The 25,647-nt window shown below is 44.3% G+C and overlaps 1 protein-coding gene across 8 annotated transcripts in view; it reads right to left on the reverse strand.

Annotated features, from left to right (window-relative positions):
• Positions 1 to 25,647, reverse strand: part of CTNND2 (catenin delta 2) — a 3,073,686-nt gene that overhangs the window by 1,398,658 nt on the left and 1,649,381 nt on the right. For all 8 annotated transcript variants that reach the window (XM_075314970.1, XM_075314969.1, XM_075314967.1 and 5 more), the window contains one exon: positions 2,947 to 3,160. In XM_075314970.1, the coding sequence (XP_075171085.1) occupies positions 2,947 to 3,160 (214 nt within the window). The remainder of the gene's footprint in view (positions 1 to 2,946; positions 3,161 to 25,647) is intronic.

The raw sequence follows: 25,647 nt of genomic DNA on the forward strand, positions 1-25,647 counted from the left end.
GGATAGCTCTTATTTTTGTTTTTGAGCAGTTCACAGTCTAGTAAGAGGGCTTTACTCTTCGGGTTGGTACATTTAATGTATGTGCGCATGCTGCATTTTTGATTGGACAACAAAACTTCACCCTCTGGCAGATTTTGACAACTGTAAACACTGCGTTTAACATAACACATGAGATATGTAGTAATGGGGAGGTCTCATAGACACCACCCATTACTAAACAAAGGCTTAGTGGCAGTTGTGAGCTGTCATTAATCCCTTATTACCCCATTGCCACCACACCAGGACAATCATGATGAGCTTGACAAAGACCAAAATTGTCTAATGAATGCCATAATTCTGTGCACCTGCAGGCCATATTTATAGGTTGGGGGGCATGGCACATTCCATCCTGATAATACCAGTCCCTACCTGTCTGTTTTCTAAGGCTGGATATCAAAAATGGGGGAACCCTACATATTATTTTGATATCTAGCCACGGTAAAGCTAACGGGGGGGCTGCAGCCTGCTGCTGTTGCTTTAGCTAGCCTATATCATTTTTTTAAATTATTTTTTTATTTCTTTTTACAGCAAACTGACTACAACCAATCACAAATGTGGACACTGGGTTAGGAGCGTGTATAGCAGTATGCAACTAATCACAGACACTGGCACAGAGGGTGGGCAGGGGAAGTGAATATTCATCTACCTTAGTAGTGGGCCCGGAAGAGAATCTGACTGCAGTTTGATATTTCAGGAAACAACGGGAAGCACGGTATGTATTACTATCCTGCTCTTACTACCATTTAACTTACTTTTGTAACACACATAATTTTTTTACAGTGATTTCACTGGCAGCCGATTAGCTGCTTTGCAATTGTTCAACAGGCTTTATTCGTGTGACAAACCCAAACAGAAACCGTTCATACAGTGAAAAGTCTTTGTTTGGTGTTCAACACCAAACACAAGGTGTTCAGTACGGACACTGAACTTTACAGTTCGGGTTCCCTCATCCCTAAGAGAGGCACCTGAGAAAAAAATTGTCTGTTTCTCTGGATATTAAAGGGAATTTGCCATGTTCCAATATGCTAGTAACCTGCACATATGGGGTTAATCTGCATGGTAATAGCATTTGAAAGCTTTGCAGCTACTGCACTAGGAGCCTGGCTGCCAGGCGTAAATTAACTTTATTTCTCCCGATAGCCTCCAGCTTTCAGTCACAGAAGTGTGGCAAGTGCGAATCAGTCACCATTCTGTACATAGAGAGGGATGGAAGTAACCATGCACTGACAGCCAGCACCATATTGATAAACCGCATACATAGCCTGGGTCTCAGCTTCCCATACACGGTAAGTTTTTTAACTGCATGAGAGGACACACACACACTAGCTAGGGACCCCAACGTAGAGAAATACTTTGGCGTAGTGTTGGGACTCTGTTGCATTGATCAATTCAATAGCTAAATTTCTCTTTATTCATATGTTCATGGCAGTAATGCAGATTCCATTTTCATATTTTCATTCTTACATATAGCTATTGGATTTTTCATGTCAGTATTCACACAGCAGTTTCTGCTTTTCCTATATTCCCCTTACATAGTCACTGGTGTGCATACCTTCTCTCCATATAGTGTAGATTTTTTTAGTTTTTTTGCACCCAGTTCAGACTCAGTATGGTGTTCCAGACGTTAATTTTGATTGATTTGTAGTCTTTCGTTTGTGAACCCCGACCCCACCCAAGCCAGTCCACATTATACGCATACATAGCTTGGGTCTCAGCTTCCCATACACGGTAAGTTTTTTAACTGCATGAGAGGACACACACTAGCTAGGGACCCCAACGTATAGAAATACTTTGGCGTAGTGTTGGGGCTCTGTTGCATTGATCAATTCAATAGCTAAATTTCTCTTTATTCATATGTTTATGGCAGTAATGCAGGTTCCATTTTCATATTTTCATTCTTACATATAGCTATTGTTTTTTTCATGTCAGTATTCACACAGCAGTTTCTGCTATTACATGTATTCCCCTTGCATAGTCACTGGTGTGCATACTTTCTCTCCATATAGCACCGTACTGATACACTGCCGAGCCAGCTGTCAGACAATGTTGGGGTGTAGTTACAGCATCCGCTTTTTTTTTTGTACTGAGCAATGACTGAATCTGCGCCTCTTTGATGGAAACAAGGGGGTTGCGGGGAGGAATAAAGTTCATTTCCTTCCAGTAGACAGGCTTTCAGTGCAGCAGTCGCACAGTTATAAAATGTTATTAACCTGCATATTAATCCCATATCTGCAAGTTAATAGCGTTTTTTGACATCACAGGTGTGTGAATGCAACCTTTAGGCTTGATCCAATGTGGCAAGTATGTAGTGGATTAGAAAATATCATGCAGGTACTGTAAAAAATTATTGGAACCATAAATTGAGAAGAACTGTGGACTAGAGATCTTCAGCATGTCATTTTATTCTGCAAATTTTAATGCGAATTTCACCCTTTGTACTGTAATGGGGGGAAATGTACGGTTTCCCAGCATTTTCTTCATAATGATAACCACAGAGGGAGTTTTGTTGAGGGAGGCTTGCAATAAACGTTGTATTCGAACGTAGCCTTAGGGGTCGTGCACACGTTGAGTTTTTGTGAGTTTTTTTACCTCAGTATTTGTGAGCCAAAAACATGAGTGGGTGAAAAATGCAGAATTGATGACCATGTGTCTATTATACTTTTCCTGTGATTGTTCCACTCTTGGTTTTGGCTACAAATACTGAGGTGAAAAACTCACCAAATACTAAACGTGTTCACGTGACTTTATAGTGAAAAACTACAGAGCTAGAAACTTCAGCATTGACTATGTGTCACCAATTGTTTTTTGGAAGTAACACATTTACAATTAAATAAACCAGAAACACCTACTGTTACTCATGGTACTTATAGTGTGGCGAAGCCAATATCATTAAATAACCTATCATACCTGTTACTAGTTCTCTGATTTCCAAATCAGTGGTCTTTCGAAGCAGTCGTACTAAGGCTGGAATACCTCCACAATTCTTCAGTGCAATTTTGTTATCATCATTTGCCTTTCCATAAACCAGGTTTCTCAAAGCTCCACATGCACTTCGATGAACATCTGTCAACCGATGGTCCAAGAGATCTACTAATAACTGGATTCCTCCTTGTCTTCTGATCTGTAGTGGAAATTAGCAGGTGTTTATTTTCTAATCACAAGGAAACCCAAGGGGAATTTAGGCACATAGAATCACATATGAAAATTCAGAGCTAATATGCAAATCTAGAAAGAACTGGGCCGTAGTCTACAGAATTATAGATTATGTATGTGTTGAAAAAGATGGAAAAATAGGGAGAAATTTAAAGAAGCACTCTCATTAAATGTTTTTATTCATTAAATGCATTTATACACACGTGGTCAAAATTGTTGGTACCCCTCATTTAATGAAAGAAAAACCCACAATGGTCATGGAAATAACTTGAATCTGGCAAAAGTAATAATAAATAAAAAAATCTATGAAAATGAACAAATGAAAGTCAGAAATTGCTTTGCAACCATGCTTCCACAGAATTAAAAAAAATAAAATTCATGAAATAGGCTTGGACAGAAATTATGGTACCCCTGAAAATAATGTGACAAAAGGGACATGTTAAATCAAGGTCTGTCCTCTAATTAGCAGCACAATTGTCTACAATCTTGTAATCAGTAAGTGGGCCTGTATATAGCGCTACAGATACTCACTGTGCTGTTTGGTGACATAGTATGTACCACACTCAACATGGACCAAAGGAAGTGAAGGAAAGAGTTGTCTCAGGAGATTAGAAAGAAAATTATAGACAAGCATGTTAAAGGTAAAGGTTATAAGACCATCTCCAAGCAGCTTGATGTTCATGTTACTACAGTTGCACATATTATTCAGAAATTTAAGATCCATGAGACTGTAGCCAACCTCCCTGGATGTGGCCGCAGGAGGAAAATTGATGAAAAATCAAAGAGACGGATAATACGAATGGTGACAAAAGAGCCCAGAAAAACTTCTAAAGAGATTAAAAGTATACTTCAAGCTCAAGGAACATCAGTGTCAGATCGCACCATCATTGTTGTTTGAGCCAAAATGAACGTCATGGGAGACGAACAAGGAGGACACACTTGATGAAAAAAAATCATAAAAAAGTCAGACTGGAATTTGCTAAACTACATGTTGAGAAGCCACAAAGATTCTATGGACAGATGAGACAAAAATTGAGATTTTTGGCAAGGCCCCTAAGCTCTATGTTCACAGACGGCAAAATGAAGCATATCAACAAAAAGAACACTGTCCCTACTGTGAAACATGGAGGAGGCTTTGTTATGCTCTAAGGCTGCTTTGCTGCATCTGGCACAGGGTATTTTGAATCTGTGCAGGGTACAATGAAATTTCAAGACTATCAAGGGATTCTAGAGAGATATGTGCAGCCCAGTGTCAAAAAGCTTGGTCTCAGTCCTAAGTTATGAGTCTTGCAATAGGATAATGACCCAAAACACACAGCTAAAAACACCCAAGAATGGCTAAGAGGAAAACATTGGACTATTCTGAAGTGGCCTTCTATGAGCCCTGACATAAATCCTATTGAACATCTTTGGAAAGAGCTGAAATATGCCGACTGGAAAAGGCAACCTTCAAACATGAGACAACTGGAGCAGTTTGCTCTTGAGGTGTGGGCCAAAATACCTGTTGAGAGGTGCAGCAGTCTCATTGACAGTTACAGGAATTGTTTGATTGCAGTGAAAGCCTCAAAAGGTTGTGCAACAAAATATTAAGTTAAGGGTACCATCATTTCTGTCCAGACCTATTTCATGAGTTTTATTTTTTTTAAATTCTGTGGAAGCATGGCTGAAAACCAATGTCTCAATCTAATTTGTTCATTTTCATAGATATTTTTTTATTTATCATTACTTTTGTCAGATTCAAGTTATTTCCGTGACCATTGTGGTTTTTCTTTCATTAAATGTAAATGAGAGGTATCAACAATTTTGACCACGTGTGTATTAGATTATAGGGTACAATGTGGAAAAAAGAAACTTGGACAACAAAGTATATGCAAATTGACTTTATCGTTATAAGTAAATTTTAACAATAAAACCGTTACATTAAATTGGGAGCATTATAAAAAGAGTACCTAGTATAGGATTAATATAAGTGCAATAAGGCCATTACTATGTAAGCTACTTTGTTCTGACTAGAGATTAGCGAACCTTTCTAATTTCAGCACGCTGATCTTTACCGAGCCTCCTAGTTTTCGCTGAATAGTTTCGTGAACCTGTTCGTTAAACATTGAATTCAATGGGAGGCCTAACTTATGTGTTGTAAAATGGTGTGGGGGGCTGTAAAGGAAAGGAAGTAAAGCAGGATATACAGTGCCTTGCGAAAGTATTCGGTTCTCTTGAATTTTTCAACCTTTTCCCACATTTCAGGCTTCAAACATAAAGTTAAAAATGTTAATGTTTTTGTGAGGAATCAACAAGAGGGACACAATTGTGAAGCTGAACAAAATGTATTGCTTTTTAAACATTTTTTTTTTTAAAATAAATAACTGAAAAGTGGGGCGTGCAATATTATTCATCTCCTTTAAGTTAATACTTTGTAGCGCCATCTTTTGCTGCAATTACAGTTGCAAGTCGCTTGGGGTATATCTCTATCAGTTTTCCACATCAAGAGACTGAAATTCTTGCCTTTGTGTTTTCTTGTCTTTCTGTCTTCAGCAATGGTTCCTCTAGACTAAACTGAGGAGGAAGGGAGGAGCATTCTATACAGAAGCCAACTAAGAGAGGAACATAGGGACAAACTTAATACAGTCTAAATCTACCTAGTAACAATAAAGGAATTTCCTGATAGGAGGAAAAATATGCAATGCAAGAAATATATACAACAGGTTGTTCCCATTCATGGGACACAACAGTATGTCTCTATCAGTTTTGCACATCGAAAGACTAAAATTCTTTCCCATTCTTCCTTTGCAAATAGTTCGAGCTGAGTGAAGTTGGATGGAGAGCATTTGTGAACAGCAGTTTTCAGCTCTTTCCACAGATTCTCGATTGGATTCAGGTCTGGACTTTGACTTGTCCATTCTAACACCTGGATACGTTTATTTGTGAACCATTCCATTGTATATTTTGCTTTATGTTTGGGATCAATGTCTTGTTGGAAGACAAATCTCCATCCCAGTCTCAGGTCTTTTGCAGACTCCAACAGGTTTTCTTCATCAATGGTCCTGTATTTGGCTCCATCCATCTTCCCATCAATTTTAACTATCTTCCCTGTCCCTGCTGAAGAAAAGCAGGCCCAAACCATGATGCTGCCACCACCATGTTTAACAGTGGGGATGGTGTGTTCAGGGTGATGAGCTGTGCTGCTTTTACGCCAAACATATCGTTTGGCATTGTGCCCAAATAGTTCGATTTTGGTATCATCTAACCAGAGCACCTTCTTCCACATGTTTGGTGTGTCTCCCAGGTGGCTTGTTGCAAACTTTAAAGAACACTTTTTATGGATATCTTTGAGAAATGGCTTTCTCCTTTCCACTCTTCCATAAAGGCCAGATTTGTGCAGTGTACAACCGATTGTTGTCCTATGGACAGACTCTCCCCACCTCAGCTGTAGATCTCTGCAGTTCATCCAGAGTGATCATGGGCCTCTTGGCTGCATCTCTAATCAGTATTCTCCTTGTTTTAGATTAAGGTTTGGATGGACTGACGGGTCTTGGTAGATTTGCAATGGCATGATACTCCTTCCATTTCAATATGATCGCTTGCACAGTGCTCCTTGGGATGTTTAAATTCTTCGAAATATTTTTCTAACCAAATCTGGCTTTAAACTTCTCCACAACAATATCACAGACCTGCCTGTTGTATTCCTTGGTCTTCATGATGCTATCTGCGCTTTAAACAGAACACTGAGACTATCACAGAGCAGGTGCATTTATACGGTGTTACAGTTGCTGCGAGCACTGGAGACTATGTCCAGATTTCTTGCTACTGCACATGTGCGAGCGCTGGAGACTAACTCCAGATTTCTTGCTACTGCACATGTGCGAGCGCCGGAGACTAAGTCCTATCTTGGAGCCATTGCACATGTGCGGGTGACATCATCGCTGACACGAGGTCACATGTCTCTGACACCTTCTATGCCGATTGGTCGCTGGTCATGTGCTTGTGATGCCTTGCTCGGTGATAGGCCAGCATGATGTCACTCCTGTCGTTCTGGCAGCGGATTGGCTCTGGTGTCCTCCATCTTGGATGAGGCACAGAGTCTATATAAGACCCTGACACACGCCGCATGGCGCTCAGTCCTCTTGGTTCATGCATAAGAGTAGACGCTCTGTGCGCGTTCCTCTAGGCATTTCTCTGTCTATGCTAGGTGAGCGCTACCGGCAGGGTAGCGTTCTTATACCTTACAGCTTCGGCTGCTGTCCGTATCCTTACCTCTTAGGGGAGCGGACATAGGCAGGTGCCTGAGGCACATGGTCTGGCTGGGCCTTGTGGTTCGACTCGTAGGTGGACGTTGCCGCTAGGGTAACGTTCCTTATACTGCGACTAGCAGTTGTTCGTATCCTCGCACACTAGGGGAGCGAACAGAGGTAGGAGCTTTGTGCGGCTTACGCTGCTGTTCGTCTCTTTTGCACCACTAGAAGAGCGGACCTAGGCAGGTGCCATATCTAGTGGTTCGTGTCCTCGCACACTAGTGGAGCGAACGCAGGTAGGAGCTTTGTGCGGCTTACGCTGCTGTTCGTCTCTTTTGCACCACTAGAAGAGCGGACCTAGGTAGGTGCCATTTCGCACACATTGCCTTTGTCTCTGTGATTATTAACAGAGATCATTCCACACACCCTCCAAGTAAAGGAGGAATTGCTTTACTTACTTATTATATCCTTCTGTGAGTTAACAGAGGTATTGCACTCTGCCATAGTCTGCAGCAGAGTCTTTGCACAGTGGACCCTGACTGTCTGATACTCCTTTAGGTTATTATCAGACAGCCCCCCGTAACATTAGGACTGAGCCAAGGGTCTGGCAGTTATGGCAGAATATCAGCAGTTACACCGTTACATACAAGTACTTGAGTCACGGCTCAAGAGTATAGAGGATAAACCTCAGACCATGGTGACATCTGCACATGATCCTCGACTTGCTCTGCCAAACAGATATTCTGGCGATGCCAGATCATGTCGTGGTTTCTTTAGTCAGTGTCAGATACACCTAGAGGTCAACTCCTCTCGCTTCTCTACGGAGAGGTCCAGAGTAGGCTTTATCATCTCCTTACTTCAGGACAAAGCTTTAGAATGGGCGACTCCCCTATGGGAGCGCTCTGATGTGGTTACTCTGAGACATCAAGACTTTCTTGATGCTCTTAAGGCGGTATTCATGGGTCCGCAGGTTACCCATGATGCGGCCCTGAGACTGTTAGATCTATCTCAGGGTTCGTTATCCACTAGTTCTTATGCCATTGCTTTTAGAACTCTGGTGGCAGAACTAGATTGGCCAGAGAAGGTGTTGATTCCTATTTTCTGGAGAGGGTTGGCAGGCTATGTCAAGGATGCTCTTGCTACTCGTGAGGTCCCTGCTTCTCTGGAGGACTTGATCACAGTAGCAACGAGGATCGATGTACGCCATAAGGAACGTAGACTCGAGGTCTCTTCCTCACGCCCTAAGCATCGGGCTATTCCAGTTGTTGAGGGTCCACTACCATCTTCCTCAGCATCTGAAACATCTCCCACTCCTATGGAGTTAGGTCATACGTCTTCCAGACTACGCAAGTCTGGTCCTCCTATATGTTACGTATGTCGTTAGGCTGGGCACTATGCCAACAAGTGTCCTAGTCATCAGGGAAACTCCCTGGCCTAGTAACCATTAGAGGGGGGTTACTAGAGACGTCTTCTGCACACTCTAAGTGTTGTATCCCAGGTCAGCTCTCGTTATCTGAGAATACATGGGCTATTATGGCTGTTGTGGTTTCCGGAGCTGACGGGACTTTTGTGTCCTCAGGATTTGTAAAGGGACACAATATTCCCTCTATCATGTTAGAGGCGCCTATTCCTGTCCGTGTTGTTAATGGAACTATGTTGTCTGACTCCATTACATTGAGGACAGTTCCCTTGCGCCTTTCCCTGTCTCAGGGTCACATAGAGGAGATTTCTTTTCTTGTTTTGCCTGAGGGTATAGACGACCTCCTTCTGGGTCTCCCATGGCTTCGGACTCATGCTCCTCACATTGACTGGGAGTCTGACAGCATTATTAGTTGGGGTTCGAAATGTCAGTCCCGATGTCTTCCCTTACCACCTAAGGACATTGCGGTTGCATCTACTGATCTCTCTCCCATACCTACACCCTATCTGGATTTCGCTGACGTGTTCTCCAAACAGGGTGCTGAGGTTCTTCCACCCCATAGGCCGTATGACTGTGCCATAGACCTTATCCCAGGTTCGGTTCCACCTAAAGGCAGGGTTTACCCCCTGTCGATACCTGAGTCGGAGGCCATGTCGAGCTATATAAGAGAGAGTTTAGAGAAGGGGTTCATTCGTAAGTCTGTCTCTCCCGCGGGAGCTGGGTTTTTCTTTGTTCGGAAGAAAGAGGGTGATTTGCGTCCCTGCATAGATTACAGGGGTCTCAACGCAATCACAATTAAGAACAAATACCCATTACCTTTAATTTCGGAGCTCTTTGACAGACTGAGAGGAGCTCAAGTTTTTACGAAGTTGGATCTGCGGGGTGCGTATAACTTGGTACGAATTCGAAAGGGTGACGAATGGAAGACCGCTTTTAACACCCGAGACGGTCACTATGAATACCTCGTTATGCCTTTTGGGTTATGTAATGCACCCGCAGTATTTCAGGACTTCGTAAACGATGTGTTCAGGGATTTACTGTTATCCTCAGTAGTGGTGTATCTGGACGACATCCTGATTTTTTCTCCTGATCTGGAGACTCATCGTCAGGATGTCGTTCGTGTCCTTTCCCGTTTAAGGGAGCACTCATTGTTTGCTAAACTCGAGAAATGTGTATTCGAGCAGTCCTCATTGCCTTTTTTGGGTTACATTATCTCACAAGAGGGCCTGGCTATGGATCCTGTGAAGCTCTCTACTGTCCTGCAATGGTCAGAACCTCATTCCTTGAAGGCGGTGCAACGCTTCTTAGGATTCATAAATTATTACAGGCAGTTCATACCCCATTTTTCTACTTTGGTGGCCCCTTTGGTGGCCTTGACTAAGAAAGGTGCTAATCCCAAAGCCTGGTCTACTGAGACATCTCAGGCTTTTGAGGCAGTAAAAAGACACTTTTCAACTGCTCCTGTTCTTCAAAGACCCGATGAGAATAAGCCCTTCCTCTTAGAGGTTGATGCCTCTTCAGTGGGTGCTGGTGCGGTCTTATATCAAAAGAACAGTGCAGGTAGAAAAAGGCCGTGTTTCTTCTTTGCGAAAACCTTTTCACCGGCAGAGAGAAACTATACCATTGGGGATAGGGAACTGCTCGCCTTGAGATTAGCCTTGGAGGAGTGGCGTCACTTGCTGGAAGGAGCGAAACATCCTTTCCAGGTCTATACAGACCATAAGAATCTGACGTACTTACAAACCGCTCAGCGTCTGAATCCTCGCCAAGCCCGCTGGTCCTTGTTTTTCTCCCGCTTTCACTTCTCCATCAACTATCTGTCTGGGAGTAAGAATAACAAGGCAGACGCCCTGTCTCGCTCTATGCTTTCTACCCAGGAAGAGATTGACGAACCTCGTCTTATCCTTCCCTCCAGGGTTTTTCATACGCTCTCCACTGTGACGTTAGACCAAATCCCACCGGGCAAGACCTTTGTTCCGCCTGATCGACAGAATGATATACTGTCATGGGCCCACACCTCAAAGGTGGGTGGGCATTTTGGTATTAGGCGGACACGAGAGTTACTGGAGAGGTGGTATTGGTGGCCACACTTAGCCAGCCACGTCAAGAGATATGTCGGTTCCTGCTACTCGTGTGCTCGCAACCGTCCATCACGGCAGAGACCGGCTGGGCTCTTGCATCCTTTACCAGTGCCAGATAGACCATGGGAGGTGGTAGGCATGGACTTTGTGGGTGATCTTCCATGTTCACAGGGACATAGATTTGTGTGGGTCATTACGGACCATTTCTCCTGGATGGTTCATCTCGTACCGTTATCGAGAATCCCATCTTCCAGGGTACTAGCCAAACTATTCCTCAAGCATGTCTTTAGGCTTCACGGGATGCCAGATCGTATCATTTGTGATAGAGGCCCGCAATTTACTTCCCGTTTCTGGCGAGATCTTTGTAGCCTTCTGCAAATTGAGTTGAATCTCTCTTCGGCATACCATCCGGAGACCAATGGTTTGGTTGAGCGTACCAATCAATCCATGATTATATACCTTCGACACTTTGTTGCTGAGAACCACGATAACTGGTCCTCCCTCCTACCCTGGGCAGAATTTGCCCATAACAATTTGCTGGCTGAGGCCACTGGGCAAACACCGTTTGTACTCAATAATGGGCAACACCCTAGGGTACCGGTACCGTTTCCCGCTGCTGCACCTCCTCCTCTTGTGGCCGACTGGGCAACTAATGCCAGAGAGGTTTGGGATCGGACTCAAGAGTCGATCCAAGCAGCTAAGGACCGTATGAAGACGGTGTCTGATCGGTTTCGTCGCCCGGCTCCTGTCTTTTCTCCAGGGGACTTTGTGTGGCTCTCTGCAAAACACGTGAAACTTAGAGTGAGCTCTGTCAAATTTGCTCCTCGCTTCCTGGGTCCTTATGAGGTTCTTCGACAGGTAAATCCTGTAGTCTACCAATTAAAGTTACCCGTCCATCTTAGGATCCATGACAAATTCCATGTCTCACTGCTAAAGCCGGCTATTTTACCTCACGCTTGTGAAGTGCACTCTCCTGCCTCTGATTCCTCTCGCTCTAGCTATGAGGTACGAGCCATAGTTGGTTCTAAGATGGTTAGAGGGCGCAGGTTCTTCTTGATAGATTGGGAGGGTTATGGCCCGGAACATCGCTCTTGGGAGCCTGAGGAGGCTGTCCATGCTCCCGACTTAGTTGCCGATTACCTGCGTCGCCGGGAGGGGGGCCCTTGAGGGGGAGGTACTGTTACAGTTGCTGCGAGCACTGGAGACTATGTCCAGATTTCTTGCTACTGCACATGTGCGAGCGCTGGAGACTAACTCCAGATTTCTTGCTACTGCACATGTGCGAGCGCCGGAGACTAAGTCCTATCTTGGAGCCATTGCACATGTGCGGGTGACATCATCGCTGACACGAGGTCACATGTCTCTGACACCTTCTATGCCGATTGGTCGCTGGTCATGTGCTTGTGATGCCTTGCTCGGTGATAGGCCAGCATGATGTCACTCCTGTCGTTCTGGCAGCGGATTGGCTCTGGTGTCCTCCATCTTGGATGAGGCACAGAGTCTATATAAGACCCTGACACACGCCGCATGGCACTCAGTCCTCTTGGTTCATGCATAAGAGTAGACGCTCTGTGCGCGTTCCTCTAGGCATTTCTCTGTCTATGCTAGGTGAGCGCTACCGGCAGGGTAGCGTTCTTATACCTTACAGCTTCGGCTGCTGTCCGTATCCTTACCTCTTAGGGGAGCGGACATAGGCAGGTGCCTGAGGCACATGGTCTGGCTGGGCCTTGTGGTTCGACTCGTAGGTGGACGTTGCCGCTAGGGTAACGTTCCTTATACTGCGACTAGCAGTTGTTCGTATCCTCGCACACTAGGGGAGCGAACAGAGGTAGGAGCTTTGTGCGGCTTACGCTGCTGTTCGTCTCTTTTGCACCACTAGAAGAGCGGACCTAGGCAGGTGCCATATCTAGTGGTTCGTGTCCTCGCACACTAGTGGAGCGAACGCAGGTAGGAGCTTTGTGCGGCTTACGCTGCTGTTCGTCTCTTTTGCACCACTAGAAGAGCGGACCTAGGTAGGTGCCATTTCGCACACATTGCCTTTGTCTCTGTGATTATTAACAGAGATCATTCCACACACCCTCCAAGTAAAGGAGGAATTGCTTTACTTACTTATTATATCCTTCTGTGAGTTAACAGAGGTATTGCACTCTGCCATAGTCTGCAGCAGAGTCTTTGCACGGTGGACCCTGACTGTCTGATACTCCTTTAGGTTATTATCAGACAGCCCCCCGTAACATACGGAGACTTGATTACACACAGGTGGCTTATATTTATGATCATCAGTCATTTAGGACAACATTGGATCATTTAGAGATCCTCAATGAACTTCTGGAAAGAGTTTGCTGCACTGAAAGTAAAGGAGACGAATAATATTGCACGCCCCACTTTTTAGTTATTTATTTTTTTAAAAAGCTTAAAATAAGCAATAAATTTCGTTCAACTTCATAATTGTGTGCCACTTGTTGTTAATTCTTCACCATAACATTAAACTTTTTATCATTATGTTTGAAGCCTGAAATGTGGGAAAAGGTTGAAAAATTCAAGGAAGCCGAATACTTTCGCAAGGCACTGTACATAGCTATAACTACTCCCGTGGCTGTAACTGCTCCTGCGGCTGTACTTCCGGGGCTGCTGATTATCTTCATATATATTCTCTGCTTTCTACGGCTACCAGCATCTCTGATTGGCAGCTCTCAGACTCCGCCCCTAAACAGCCTCTGTGATTCTAACCAATCATGTGTGCGGGTCTCTATTGTGGTATAAAATAAATAAATATCTAAAACAATTGGCGCAGGGTGTCCCCATCTATTGATACCAGCACAGATAAAATCCATGGCTACAAGGTGCAGCCCCCAGCCATGTGCTTATCTTGGCTCTGTATCAAAATAAGAAAAACCTCATGCAGCTTTTTTTTTTTTTAATATTTAATGATTTTAAAAAAACGATGTGAACCCCACAATTTTGATACCCAGCCATGATAAAGCCCGACAGCTGGGGGCTGGTATTCTCAGGCTTTATGGGCCACCTCAGCCTAAAAATAGCAACCTGCAGGCGACCAAGATTGTCGCATCCACTAGATGCGACAATCCCAGCACTACCCAGCTCTGCCCAATTGCCCTGGTGCAGTGTAAAACGGGGTAATAAGGTGTTAATGGCAGTTCACAGCTGCCAATAGACTCTTGATTGGTAATGACCTTCCTAATCTGTAAGTGAAAGTAAATAAACACAAACACCAAAAAATCACCCTCTTTAACCAGTTTTTTAATCCCATACACACCCTGAAGATCCAACGTAATCCACACGAGGTCTACATCTGAAATTACAGCGTGAGGCCAAAGAACATGACCGCCTACTATAACTGCAGAATGAACCACAGCGATCAGTGGTAATGTCACTAAGGTGAGCCTCAGCTACAGCTGGAGGTTCCCATGGCCCTCCACCTGTGACCGCAGGTAACCTGACCTCAAGGTACTTCAATGAACTCAGTGATGTCACCTCAGGTGATTTCACTGAGCTTAATTAAGTCAACTGTTTGGGGTCTATCGTACTGTAAAAAAAAAAATTGACCTACGGTTCCCCCATATTATGATACCCAGTACAGATAAAGCATATGGCTACAGGCTGCAACCCCTAACCGTGCTCTTATCTTGGCCTTGTATCAAAATAAAAGGAACCACATGCGGCTTTTTTAAAAATTATTTAAATAAATAAATAATTTTAATAAAGGCATGCGGTGCCCCCCAATTTTGATACCCAGCCATGATAAAACCCAAAAGCTGGAGGCCAGCTGAGGAGACCCATGGTTATTGAGCCACCCAGCTTAAAAATAGCAGCCTGTAGCCACCCAAGATTGCCGCATCCATTAGATAGAGGGTCTATGAGAAGTGAGAGTGAAAGTAAATAAACACAAACACCGAAAAAATCTTTTATTTGAAACTAGCTGTACCCTTCCACGCTTCGCTGTGGCACATTCTCATTTAACGGATAGGAAATTAAACAAATGATACATTTCCAGCAAGAGTTTAATTTGTCAACACTCGTGGGTATACAATATTTTTGGTTTTACCATTGGCTGTACAGATAAAAAGATTGTCCTAGAGCATGCAACATACATTTGTCCATGGCTGAAGCAATCCGTATGTGAATACAGACCACACAATTCTAAAGATTGACCCTGAGCTTTGTTGATAGTAATTGCAAATGCCAATCGAACAGGGAATTGCACTCTCTTGAATTAAAATGGTATATCGGATGGAATAATGGGAATTTGAGGAATGAAGACATCTTCACCTTTGTAAGGTTCCATCAAAATCGTTGCTTCTATTATGTTGCTCATCACTTTTTTGACTGCAAGCCGTGTGCCGTTGCAGAGTTTTGGCTAATTAATATTTCGTATCATAATAATGGGCACACCGATTTTCAATGTCAATATGTGCGATGGTACCACCGGCAGATCAAGTGAATTCAAAAACTCGGTTGAATAGTCAACTGCCTCATCTGTATGTACAACGGTGTCTATTGATTTACTGTTGGTGTTGTTGATCAGCTGTAGCAAGTTTTCGCCTCGCTCCCAGCATATAAAATTTTTCCATTCCAGTCACAGAAACAAAATATAACATTTTATGCATTCAAGTCACAGAAACAAAATCTGTAGAAGAATACAAGGCACTCCCAAGATTGGCTGCAACATGTGATTTATTTAATGTGCATAACAACAACAGAACGTTTTCGCTCCGTAGACCTTCCTCAGTAAGCACATTCGTGAAGAGGAGTTCAGCGTGGGTTATTAGCGCGGTGTCCACCGCCGCATGGAGGCCTTGGAACCTGAAGCGCACCCCTACATCTATTATCATCAGCACAGAGGAAGTGCCATTTACTTCTTGTTATATTTAGGAACAAAATCTGTGACGGGACAGTCGCCTCGCTCCCAGCATATAACATTTTTTCCATTCCAGTCACAGACACAAAATCTAACAAATAAGGAATAAGGAATTCAGACTTAGAATGGTGTTCCAAACGTTATTCCTTATTTGTTAGTAGTTTTTCGTTTGTGAACCCTCCCCATACACACCTATTGCCAATCCATATCATACGCATAAATAGCCTGGGTCTCAGCTTCCCATACACGGTAAGTTTTTTAACTGCCTGAGAGGACACACAAGCTAGGGACCCCAACGTAGAGAAATACTTTGGCGTAGTGTTGGGGCTCTATTGCATTGATCAATTCAGTAGCTAAATTTCTCTTGATTCATATGTTCATGGCAGTAATGCAGATTCCATTTTTCACATTTTCACTCTTACATATAGCTATTGGATTTTTCAAGTCAGTATTCACACAGCAGTTTCTGCTATTTCATGTATTCCCCTTACATAGTCACTGGTGTGCATACCTTATCTCCCCATACAGACACAAAATCTGTGATGGGACGATCATGTTTTGGACAATCATCTGTCAATTGAGTGAGAAAATGACCATCATTTTGTATCTCTATACTGTTGGCGTTGTTTTGCCTCGGTTCCAACTATAGAGCGTGGTTGTTAGTCTACCGTAAACAGTTGAAATTTTCCGCGGTTGCGCGCATGCGTGGATGGCGATGACGCAGCATATAGCGCAGTTGTTAGCTTATGAACAGGGTGAACAGTTGAAATTTTACGCGGTAACGTGCATGCATGGATTGCGATAAGTGGACTGAAACATTTGCGGGGCTCGAGGGGATATTGTGTCAAAATTTGACAACAAACGGTCGGGAACTTTCTGAGATAAGCGGATCTTTACAAACGCACGTAAGATTTTTATTTATATAGATAAAATACAAAAAAACCTCGTTCACCACTTTATTCACTTTATTCACTTCCAAAACACGCAGGTCTGACGTAATCCACAAGAGGTCCCACAACGATTTAAGCTCTGCTACATCTGAAGTTAGACCAATTGGTCATAGAACATGACCCCCCTGCTGTAACTTCAGGCAGAGACTGAATCTCATCGATCAGCGGTGACATCACTCAGGTTAGCTATGGCCACAGCTCGAGCTTCCCACGGCCTTCCACCTGTGACCGCAGGTAGCCTGACCTCAGGGGACCTCAATGAACTCACAGACCAGCATCTCCTGGCAGAAAACTGTTTATGTTGCAAAGAGATGCAGATTTGGTGCTGAAATTTTTTCACCATATTCCTGCATCCAATCTACACCTCTTGGCAAAATAAATCGCATCACTATTGCATGTGTTATGATGCATTTTTAATGCATTTTTTTGCCAGGAAGTGAATATTGGGTGCAGGAATGTGTTGTAGAAATTTCAACACCAAATCTGCATCTCTTAGCCAAAAAATGCACAAAACGGTTTTGGTGTGATTTTCTGCCAGGAGGGGGGTCAAAACCATTTTTGTGCATTTTTTGCCAAGAGATGCAGAGTTAGTGCTGAAATTTCTACAACATATTCCTGCATCCAATCTACACCTGCAGGCAAAAATTTGCATTAAAAAACCATCTTAACACATGTGATAGTGATGCAATTTTTTGTCAGTTGTAGATTGGGTGCAGGAATATGGTGTAAAAATTTAATCACCAAATCTGCATCTCTTGGCAAAAAAACACGCAGTTTTCTGCTGGGAGATACAGGTTTTCATTGAGGTCCCCTGAGGTCAGGTTACCTGCGGTCACAGATGAAGGGTCAGGGGAACCTTTAGCTGTGGCTGCAGCTCACCTGAATGACGTCACTGCTGATCGTCATGGTTCATTCTCTGCCTGCACTTACAGCGGGCGGTCATGTTCTTTGTCTGCATGTTGTAATTTTAGATGAAGCAGAGCCAGGATCATCGTGGGACCTCATGTGCAATACGTTAGACTTTCAGGGGTGGTTTGGGGTTAGTAAATTGGTGAAAGAAAGGATTTTTCTCATAGCTGCCTCCCATTACTAATCTAGGGTTTAGTTGTAGCTGTGAGCTGCCATTAACCACTTATTGCCCTGATTGCCTCCACACCAAGGAAAACAGGAAGAGCCAGGTAAAGTGCTGTAATTGTCACAGCTAATGGCTGCAGTAATCTTGGGAGACTGCAGGTTGCTATTTTTGGGCTGAGGGGGTTCAAAACCCATGGGTCTCCTAAGCCTGATAATACCAGCCCCAAGCTGTTAGGCTTTATCATGGTTGAGTGACTTATGGTGAAGATGGCCTGAGAAAAAAAATGAGGTGCGGTCCCCCTCAACTTTCAAACCCAGCCATGGTTTAAGAGCCAAGTGCTCGAAACGTGTCTGGTGTGCGGCTTGACTGTGAATTTTTTCTCTAGAACCTTGGTTTTACTAATTTTTCATTAAAAGCTGGATTTTATTGTAAGCTGGAAGCTGGATCATTCTTCCTTCACCTGTGCTTCAACGCTGGGCAGCAGCGGGATCATTTGCTTCTACACCACCGAGAGAGTTGACGGATGTCAAGGTGAGACGGATATATTTTCCCTACGCATGAGCAATGTTGCCTATAATGCGTTGCTAGTTCTCTGGTCTCTGTATCTAACCTGTCTCGTTCTCGAGCTTACTCGCTACTACACTTATGCCGACACACCTGAGCCATCACTGCTGTGCCACCAATTCTGGGCCATTGCCCCTGTGCCGACACGCCTGAGCTTTCACTAATGTGCCGCCACATCCAAGCCATCACCCCTGTGCAGCCATATCTGTGTCATCACTTCTGTGCCGCCATCTCCGTGCTGCTGCAACTGTGGACTTCTATATCGGACATTAAGAGACTGTACCCGTCCTTAACAGACTATTGCTTCTGATCCCTGGCTGCCGTGCATTTCTGCCTTCTGTTGGTGCACCACACAGTCCCTGTATAGGGGTTTGCTGCTGGTTGCACCTTCGGGGGGTCCGGTGCACGGTGCAGTGGGTCCAGCCTTGGACGTTCGCCACCCCTCAGTGACCATAACAATGTGTCTATGATTGTTGAATAGAGGTTACAGCTAGCGTTCCGGCCTGCCACAGGCCCACTAATGCATATCTTGACTTTAAAAAAAAAAAATGTAAAAAAAATGGCCCACGGTCTATTTGTTTGGAGGTCCGTAACTCCCTGGTGTTTTAAGGCACTATGAGGAGGAGGCAATTGATGCTACTATACTACTCTGCTGTGTGCCTGAAAGGTTTTTGAATCTCGAGGCTCCAAGATTGGTGTCCAAGTTGGTGCTTGTCTGCAGTGTCATTGGTATAGGGCTGGTGCTCCCATACCTGGTTGTCATCCACCAATATTACTTTCCTTACTTCCTTATCTGCCAACATTGTGAAAAACAGAGTAAAAAATTCAATAAATGTTACTACTACATGCATGAACTGGTACATGAGCAAACAGCATGCATTAGGCTGGTAATCTGACTGCAGTAAAATGCAGACTACCATGCCTACCCAACCACCGGCCACCAAATGAACCTCATCTATTGCTTCTTCCTCTTGTGATCAACAGCTCATGAGCCGAGTAGTTGGGTGTCCTACTGAAGATTATCGTTAATGTGGTTTCGCCAATAATTTAGGACTACCAAAAAGTGGTCATCTTTAGGGCTTGTGCGCACATTGCGTACTTACATGCATTTACGCTGCGTATTGCACTGCAAATGCGTCCTGCGTCCCCTGCACAATCTATGTAGAATGTACATGAGACGTGCGCATGTTGCATTTTTGAATGCAGCGATTTGGATGCTAAAATTTTAACCCAAATCCGTGCATTCATAAAAGCAGCATGTCAATTATTTGTGCGTTCTGGATGCAGCTCCCACTCTGTCTATGGTGGGGGCAGCATCCCAAGCGCATGGCATACTCACTTCTCCCACCACAGTGATCTGTTGCCAGATAGGTGACAGCCCCTGTTCTTCTTCCATAGTCTGTACTTTGGTGACCGAGTTTGATAAATGGCTGGCTCCACTCAAACTGGGGCTATGGAAGGCCATGCACGAGGGTGCAAACCTAGTGGCGGCACTATGGCTGGGCAAAACAACATCTGTGCGACATGACATATGCACTGTATGAATCAACCTGGTTGTACAGCAATTTGTAGAAAAGGATTATGTGCTAGATGCACTGATGCGGAAGGCACGGTCAGTATATGATCACTTATTCAAATTAAAATCCCGGGCCACAGCCTTTGTTGCATGGACCGTAACTCCCTGCTGTTTGAAAGGCCTTTGGGGAGGGGGCAATTGATAGTACTGGACTGTTGTTTTCAAAGGAAGAGACTAGAAAATGGGTCTCCTAATGTTGTGGAGAGGTTACTGCCAGCGTTCTTTTTCCATTACCTTCTCCTCTCTTTCCAAATCTAGAATGAATATATCATCAGAAATATCCAGCTGCTCCTCTCTCAGTACTTTGGTGAGCGAGTTGGATACATGGCTGGCTAGACTGAAACTATAGCTAGGGAAGGCCAAGTGCGATGCAGCACTACGGCAGAGTGACACAACATCTGGGCAAGATCACATATGCACTGCATGGATCAACCTGGTTGTACAGCAATTTCTAGAACAGGATTATGTGCTAGATGCATACCTCCCAACTTTTGAAGAAAGGAAAGAGGGACAAACTATTCTATCTAATCTATCCTCTATCCTTCATCCTCTATCCTTCTATCTAATCTATCCTCTATCTATCCTCTATCTATCCTCTATCTATATATCCTCTATCTAACCTCTATCCTTCTATCTAATCTATCATCTATCCTACTAATCTATCCTCTATCCTTCTATCTAATCTATCCTTTATCCTATCTAATCTATCCTCTATCCTTCATCCTCTATCCTTCTATCTAATCTATCCTCTAGCCTTCTATCTAATCTATGCTCTATTCTCTATGCTTCTATCTAATCTATCCTCTATCTCCTCCCCTTCTATCTAATCTATCCTCTATCCTTCATCCTCTATCCTTCTATCTAATCATTCATATATCCTCTATCCTCTTTCTTCTATCCTTCTATCGAATATATCCTCTATCCTTCATCCTCTATCTTCTATCATTCTATCTAATCTATCCTCTATCCTTCATCCTCTATCCTTCTATCCTCTCTCTTCTATCCTTCTATCTAATCTATCCTCTATCCATCCATCTATCTAATCTATCCTCCATCCATCCATCCAGTCTATCCTCCATCCATCCATCTATCTAATCTATCATCCATCCATCCCTCCCTCCATCCATCCCTCCCTCCATCCCTCCATCCACTCCTCCATCCATCCATCCCTCCCTCCCTCCATCCCTCCATCCCTCTATCCATCCCTCCATCCATCCCTCCATCCCTCCCTCCATCCCTCCCTCCATCCCTCCCTCCATCCATCCCTCCATCCCTCCCTCCCTCCCTTCATCCATCTCTCCCTCCCTCCATCCCTCCCTCCCTCCATCACTTCCTCCTTCCCTCCCTCCTTTCATCCATCCATCCATCCATCCCTCCCTCCATCCCTCCCTTCCTCCTTTCATCCATCCCTCCCTTCCTCCTTTCATCCATCCATCCGTCCCTCCATCCCTCCATCCATCTTTGCAGCTGTATAATCTACTTCTGATTTCTCTACTGCAATATAGAGGTTAGGATTACCAAATTTTTCTATGTTTTACAATACGGGCAGTGGCTCAGTGGTAGAGCTGCTGCCTATGGAGCTTTCACAGTTCACAGGTTCGAGTCCCGGCTGCCCCTGATAATCCAGAGCCGATGATAATTTAATTTAATTTATTCACTGCACTGAGGGGAGGAGCTGGGACATCAGCTGTGAGCCACGGGAGTGCGGGACAGACCTCTAAAATCGTGGCAGTCCCGCAGAATCCGGGACAGTTGGGAAGTATGCTGGATGCACTGCTGCAGAAAACATGGTCTGTATGGGATCACTTTTTCAAATTAAAATGCCGGCCCACAACCTTTGCATGGACCGTAACTCCCAGGTATTTTAAAACCTTATGGGGAGGGGGCAATTCCCTATGAATAGAGTGCAGTTGATGATATTAAACAGCTTTTTGTTTGCGTAGGCAGAGACTAAAGAGATGTGTCTCCAAATGTTGTGGAGAGGTTACTGCCAGTGTTCTGGCCTGCCACTAGACCACTAATGGATGTCTTGATTTAAAAAAAAAAAAATGGACCATGGCCTATGTGTTTGGTGAACTGTAAGTCCCTGCTGTTTTAAAGTGCTTTTGGGAGGGGGCAATTCCCTATGGGTCTGGGGCAATTAATGGCACTGTACTGCTGTTTATAAAGGCACAGACTCCAAAATGTGTCTGCAAATGTTGCGGAAAGGTTACTGTCAATGTTATTGGAAACAGAGGTATATGCCTGCCACAGGCCCACTAGTGCATGTTTTGATATATATATTTTTTTTTAATAAAAAGGCAAACAGCCTATGTGGTTTATGGACTGTAACTCCCTGGGGTTTAAAGCCCTATGGGGAGGGGCAATTGGCTTCCAAAACAGCAGTACAATACCATAAGAGACTAAAAGATGTCTCCAAATGTTGGGTCGAGGTTATTGCCACTGTTCTTGTAAAGAGAGGCCTACGCCTATGACATTTCATTTTTGCTGTCCGCACAGTGCAGTTTTGTTTGGCTGCGTTTTTGTGCAAAAAAAAAAAAATTAGCATGTCAATTCTTTTTTGCGTTTTCCTACGTTTTTCCACCCATCTAATGCATTGGAATAATGCAGCAAAATGCAGTGATCAAAAACGCAGCAAAACATACCCAAAAAACGCGGTAAAATGCAGTGCGTTTTTGCCGCGGGTGCGTTTTTGTGCATTTTCAGCGGCAAAACCCCCCCACAAAAACGCAGCATCTAAAAAAAGCAATGTGCGCACGTAGCCTAACAGTTCACATACCCTTTAGATATAGTAGTTAAGGTACTCATACACAGACTACAGTTGGCCGAACCCGGAGATTGACAGGATTGGCCGACAGTCTGATTGTCAGGGAGATGAGGTCCCAGCAGGTCCAATTTTGGAGATGATCCACCGCCAGAGATGTCTGGTAGATTCTGTCTCATAGAAAACACAAGCACTCACCAAAGTGAGTGCTCCTGTGTATGGGAGAGTCAAGGAGATAGCTGCCAGACGAATTATGGGACAGCTGTCTATAGTGTATGGGAGAGTCAGGGAGATAGCTGCCAGCTGAATGATGGGACATCTGTATATAGTGTATTGGGGCTTTAGTCAAATACTCGTTTGGCTGACGTATGGACTCAGACAGCTATATATTTGGTCTAACACACTGAACCTATAATGATCTACTATCAAGTCTATTAAATTCAATATTTTTACATCTACACGACTACATCACCAGATCCAACCTCAAATCATGATAACATTACCGGAGCCACCATCTGTACACAGCTACATCACCATAACCAACCTGAAATCACTAGTACATCACCAGAACTAACCTCAAATCACGACTACATCACCAGAACCACCATCTGTACACAACTACATCATAATAACCAACGTGAAGTCACTACATCACCAGAACCAACCTCAAATGACAATAACATCACCAGAGCCACCATCTGTACACAGCTACAGCTACATCACCAGATCCAACCTCAAATCACTACTACATTACCAGAACCAATCTGAATTCAAGATTACATCACCAGCACCAAAGCCAGCCCAACATATAATTGTCTGACATGAAACTGAAGCTCCTAGTATGTCTTTAACAATGGTAAGGAGATACTAAGAGTTATTACCAGCCATCATCAGACTGCGGACCATACAGGAACCACAGTACTGATGGTGCATGCAGTAGCACTATTGAACATTTAAAAAATACCTTAACTTTTGGGAGAACTCTTCTAAGTTTTAGGTCCAGAAACAATGAGGAACCTGTGGAAACGAAAGCGCAATAGGGTCTTACCCTGACAAACAGGGGGTGAAAGAAGGGTAATCCTACTCACCAATCAGGGTTGTGACAGGCACAACTCCTGTAACAGCATACGTATGGATCAAAGGCAGCAGTACCCCAAGCGGCTGATAGCAGAGAGAAATAGTGGAACGGGGCTTTAATGAACCGCGCCAGAGATCACAGATGTAATCTTGGATTAATGTAAACTTTTATTTAGGCACAGGTCTACGCGTTTCAGGAGGCTCAGCTCCCTTCCTCAGGACCAGCAGGCACAAGATACATCAAATCTCAGATTTGATGTATCTTGTGCCTGCTGGTCCTGAGGAAGGGAGCTGAGCCTCCTGAAATGCGTAGACCTGTGCCAAAATAAAAGTTTACATTAATCCAAGATTACATCTGTGATCTCTGGCGCCGTTCATTAAAGCCCCGTTCCCCTATTTCTCTCTGCTATAAGTTTTAGGTCCATTAATTCTGAGCACATTGGTGTGGGTTTGGGTCCTGAGACCCCCATAGATTGTGCAAAAGACCCCTTAGACGTGCACGGCTCAGGAGACAGGACTATGACTTTCACCTGCATCCGCTCTGTGCTCTCTACTAAAAAGACTTTTCACCTGTTGTTGGGGGGTCTCTGGACCAGAATTTCCACCAATCTGCTCAGAATTATTGGGCATAAAACATGAAAAAAATTCTCCCAAAAGTTTAGTTATTCTGAGGTGCATTTACAATGCTGCCAATAATCAGAAACTGATTACTGGTGTTACTAAACCGGCTGTCATATCACCTGATGCACAAGCAAAATGCTTGTATGTAAAATTATTTTTCTGTTTACATACATGAACATTTACTCTATGACTGCAGACCTGTGAATCCTCCCAGCGCACTCATGGCGGTCAAGTATGTGATATGCAGACTCCCGATCAGAACTCGTCTAGTAGGTACGGCCTTGCATAATGCACTTGTGTAGAACAAGGCCGCGTCCCCTAGACAGATTCTAGTGGGGAGTCTGCATATCACATACTTGAGCGCCATTCCTGGCGAAGACACCGTAGAATCCTCATCGCACACAGTAAGTGCACTGGGAGGATTCAGAAATCTGCACTTACACAGAGTGACTGCAGACTTGTCATTCTGGACTGAACAACTCCTTTAATATTTACTTCAAAATCTATTTTTAATATGCAAATGAGTGGACTTCGGTGCACCCGTATGCCTTTCTATTTGCATATGACAGCCAGTCCCTTGTGTTGATTGACAGCATGGTAAAATCAGACATGTAAGTGGATTTTAGACAGCACTCACGTTTACTAATGGAGCGCTGTCAATAAAGACTAAAGACTTTAAAATACAAATACAAGGGCGTAACGGAGCACCGAAGCACAGACCACACCAACCGTGCACCAAAATAAAGACCACGCCAACCGTGTGTCGCGGGCGGGGAGGAGGGTGTCAGCACACCGCGCTCACCCCTTCTGCTCGGGTCCGGCAGTTGCTCCTGGTGGCTCGAGCTGTGGGCCGGATCCCGGGGTGTCTCGAGCGACACTCCTCGCCCGTGAGAGAAAGGGGGTGTTTGTTGGGTGTGGGGATTGTTATAGTTCGTGACGCCACCCACGGTTGTGGTGATTTCACCACCGCTGCTCGGTGTGGGGGTCCCGGGGATGGTGATGTGGAGCAGCCAGGTGTTGTGTTGCCCCTCCGTGGGTAGGGGTTGGTGATCCCGGGGCCCGGTGATGAGATGTAAAGTGTAGGGCCTGGAGGGCGCAGGGACGCGGGGGCAGCGCTGTGCCTTGCGGCACTATGGTACTCACTCAGCCTGACACACGGACACAGTTTGTACGGTAAACCAACGGCTGGTAGGACGGTCCCACAGACGGCTGCACCTGC

The sequence above is a fragment of the Anomaloglossus baeobatrachus genome, chromosome 6 (assembly GCF_048569485.1).
Source record: "Anomaloglossus baeobatrachus isolate aAnoBae1 chromosome 6, aAnoBae1.hap1, whole genome shotgun sequence".
NCBI classification, from domain to species: domain Eukaryota; kingdom Metazoa; phylum Chordata; class Amphibia; order Anura; family Aromobatidae; genus Anomaloglossus; species Anomaloglossus baeobatrachus.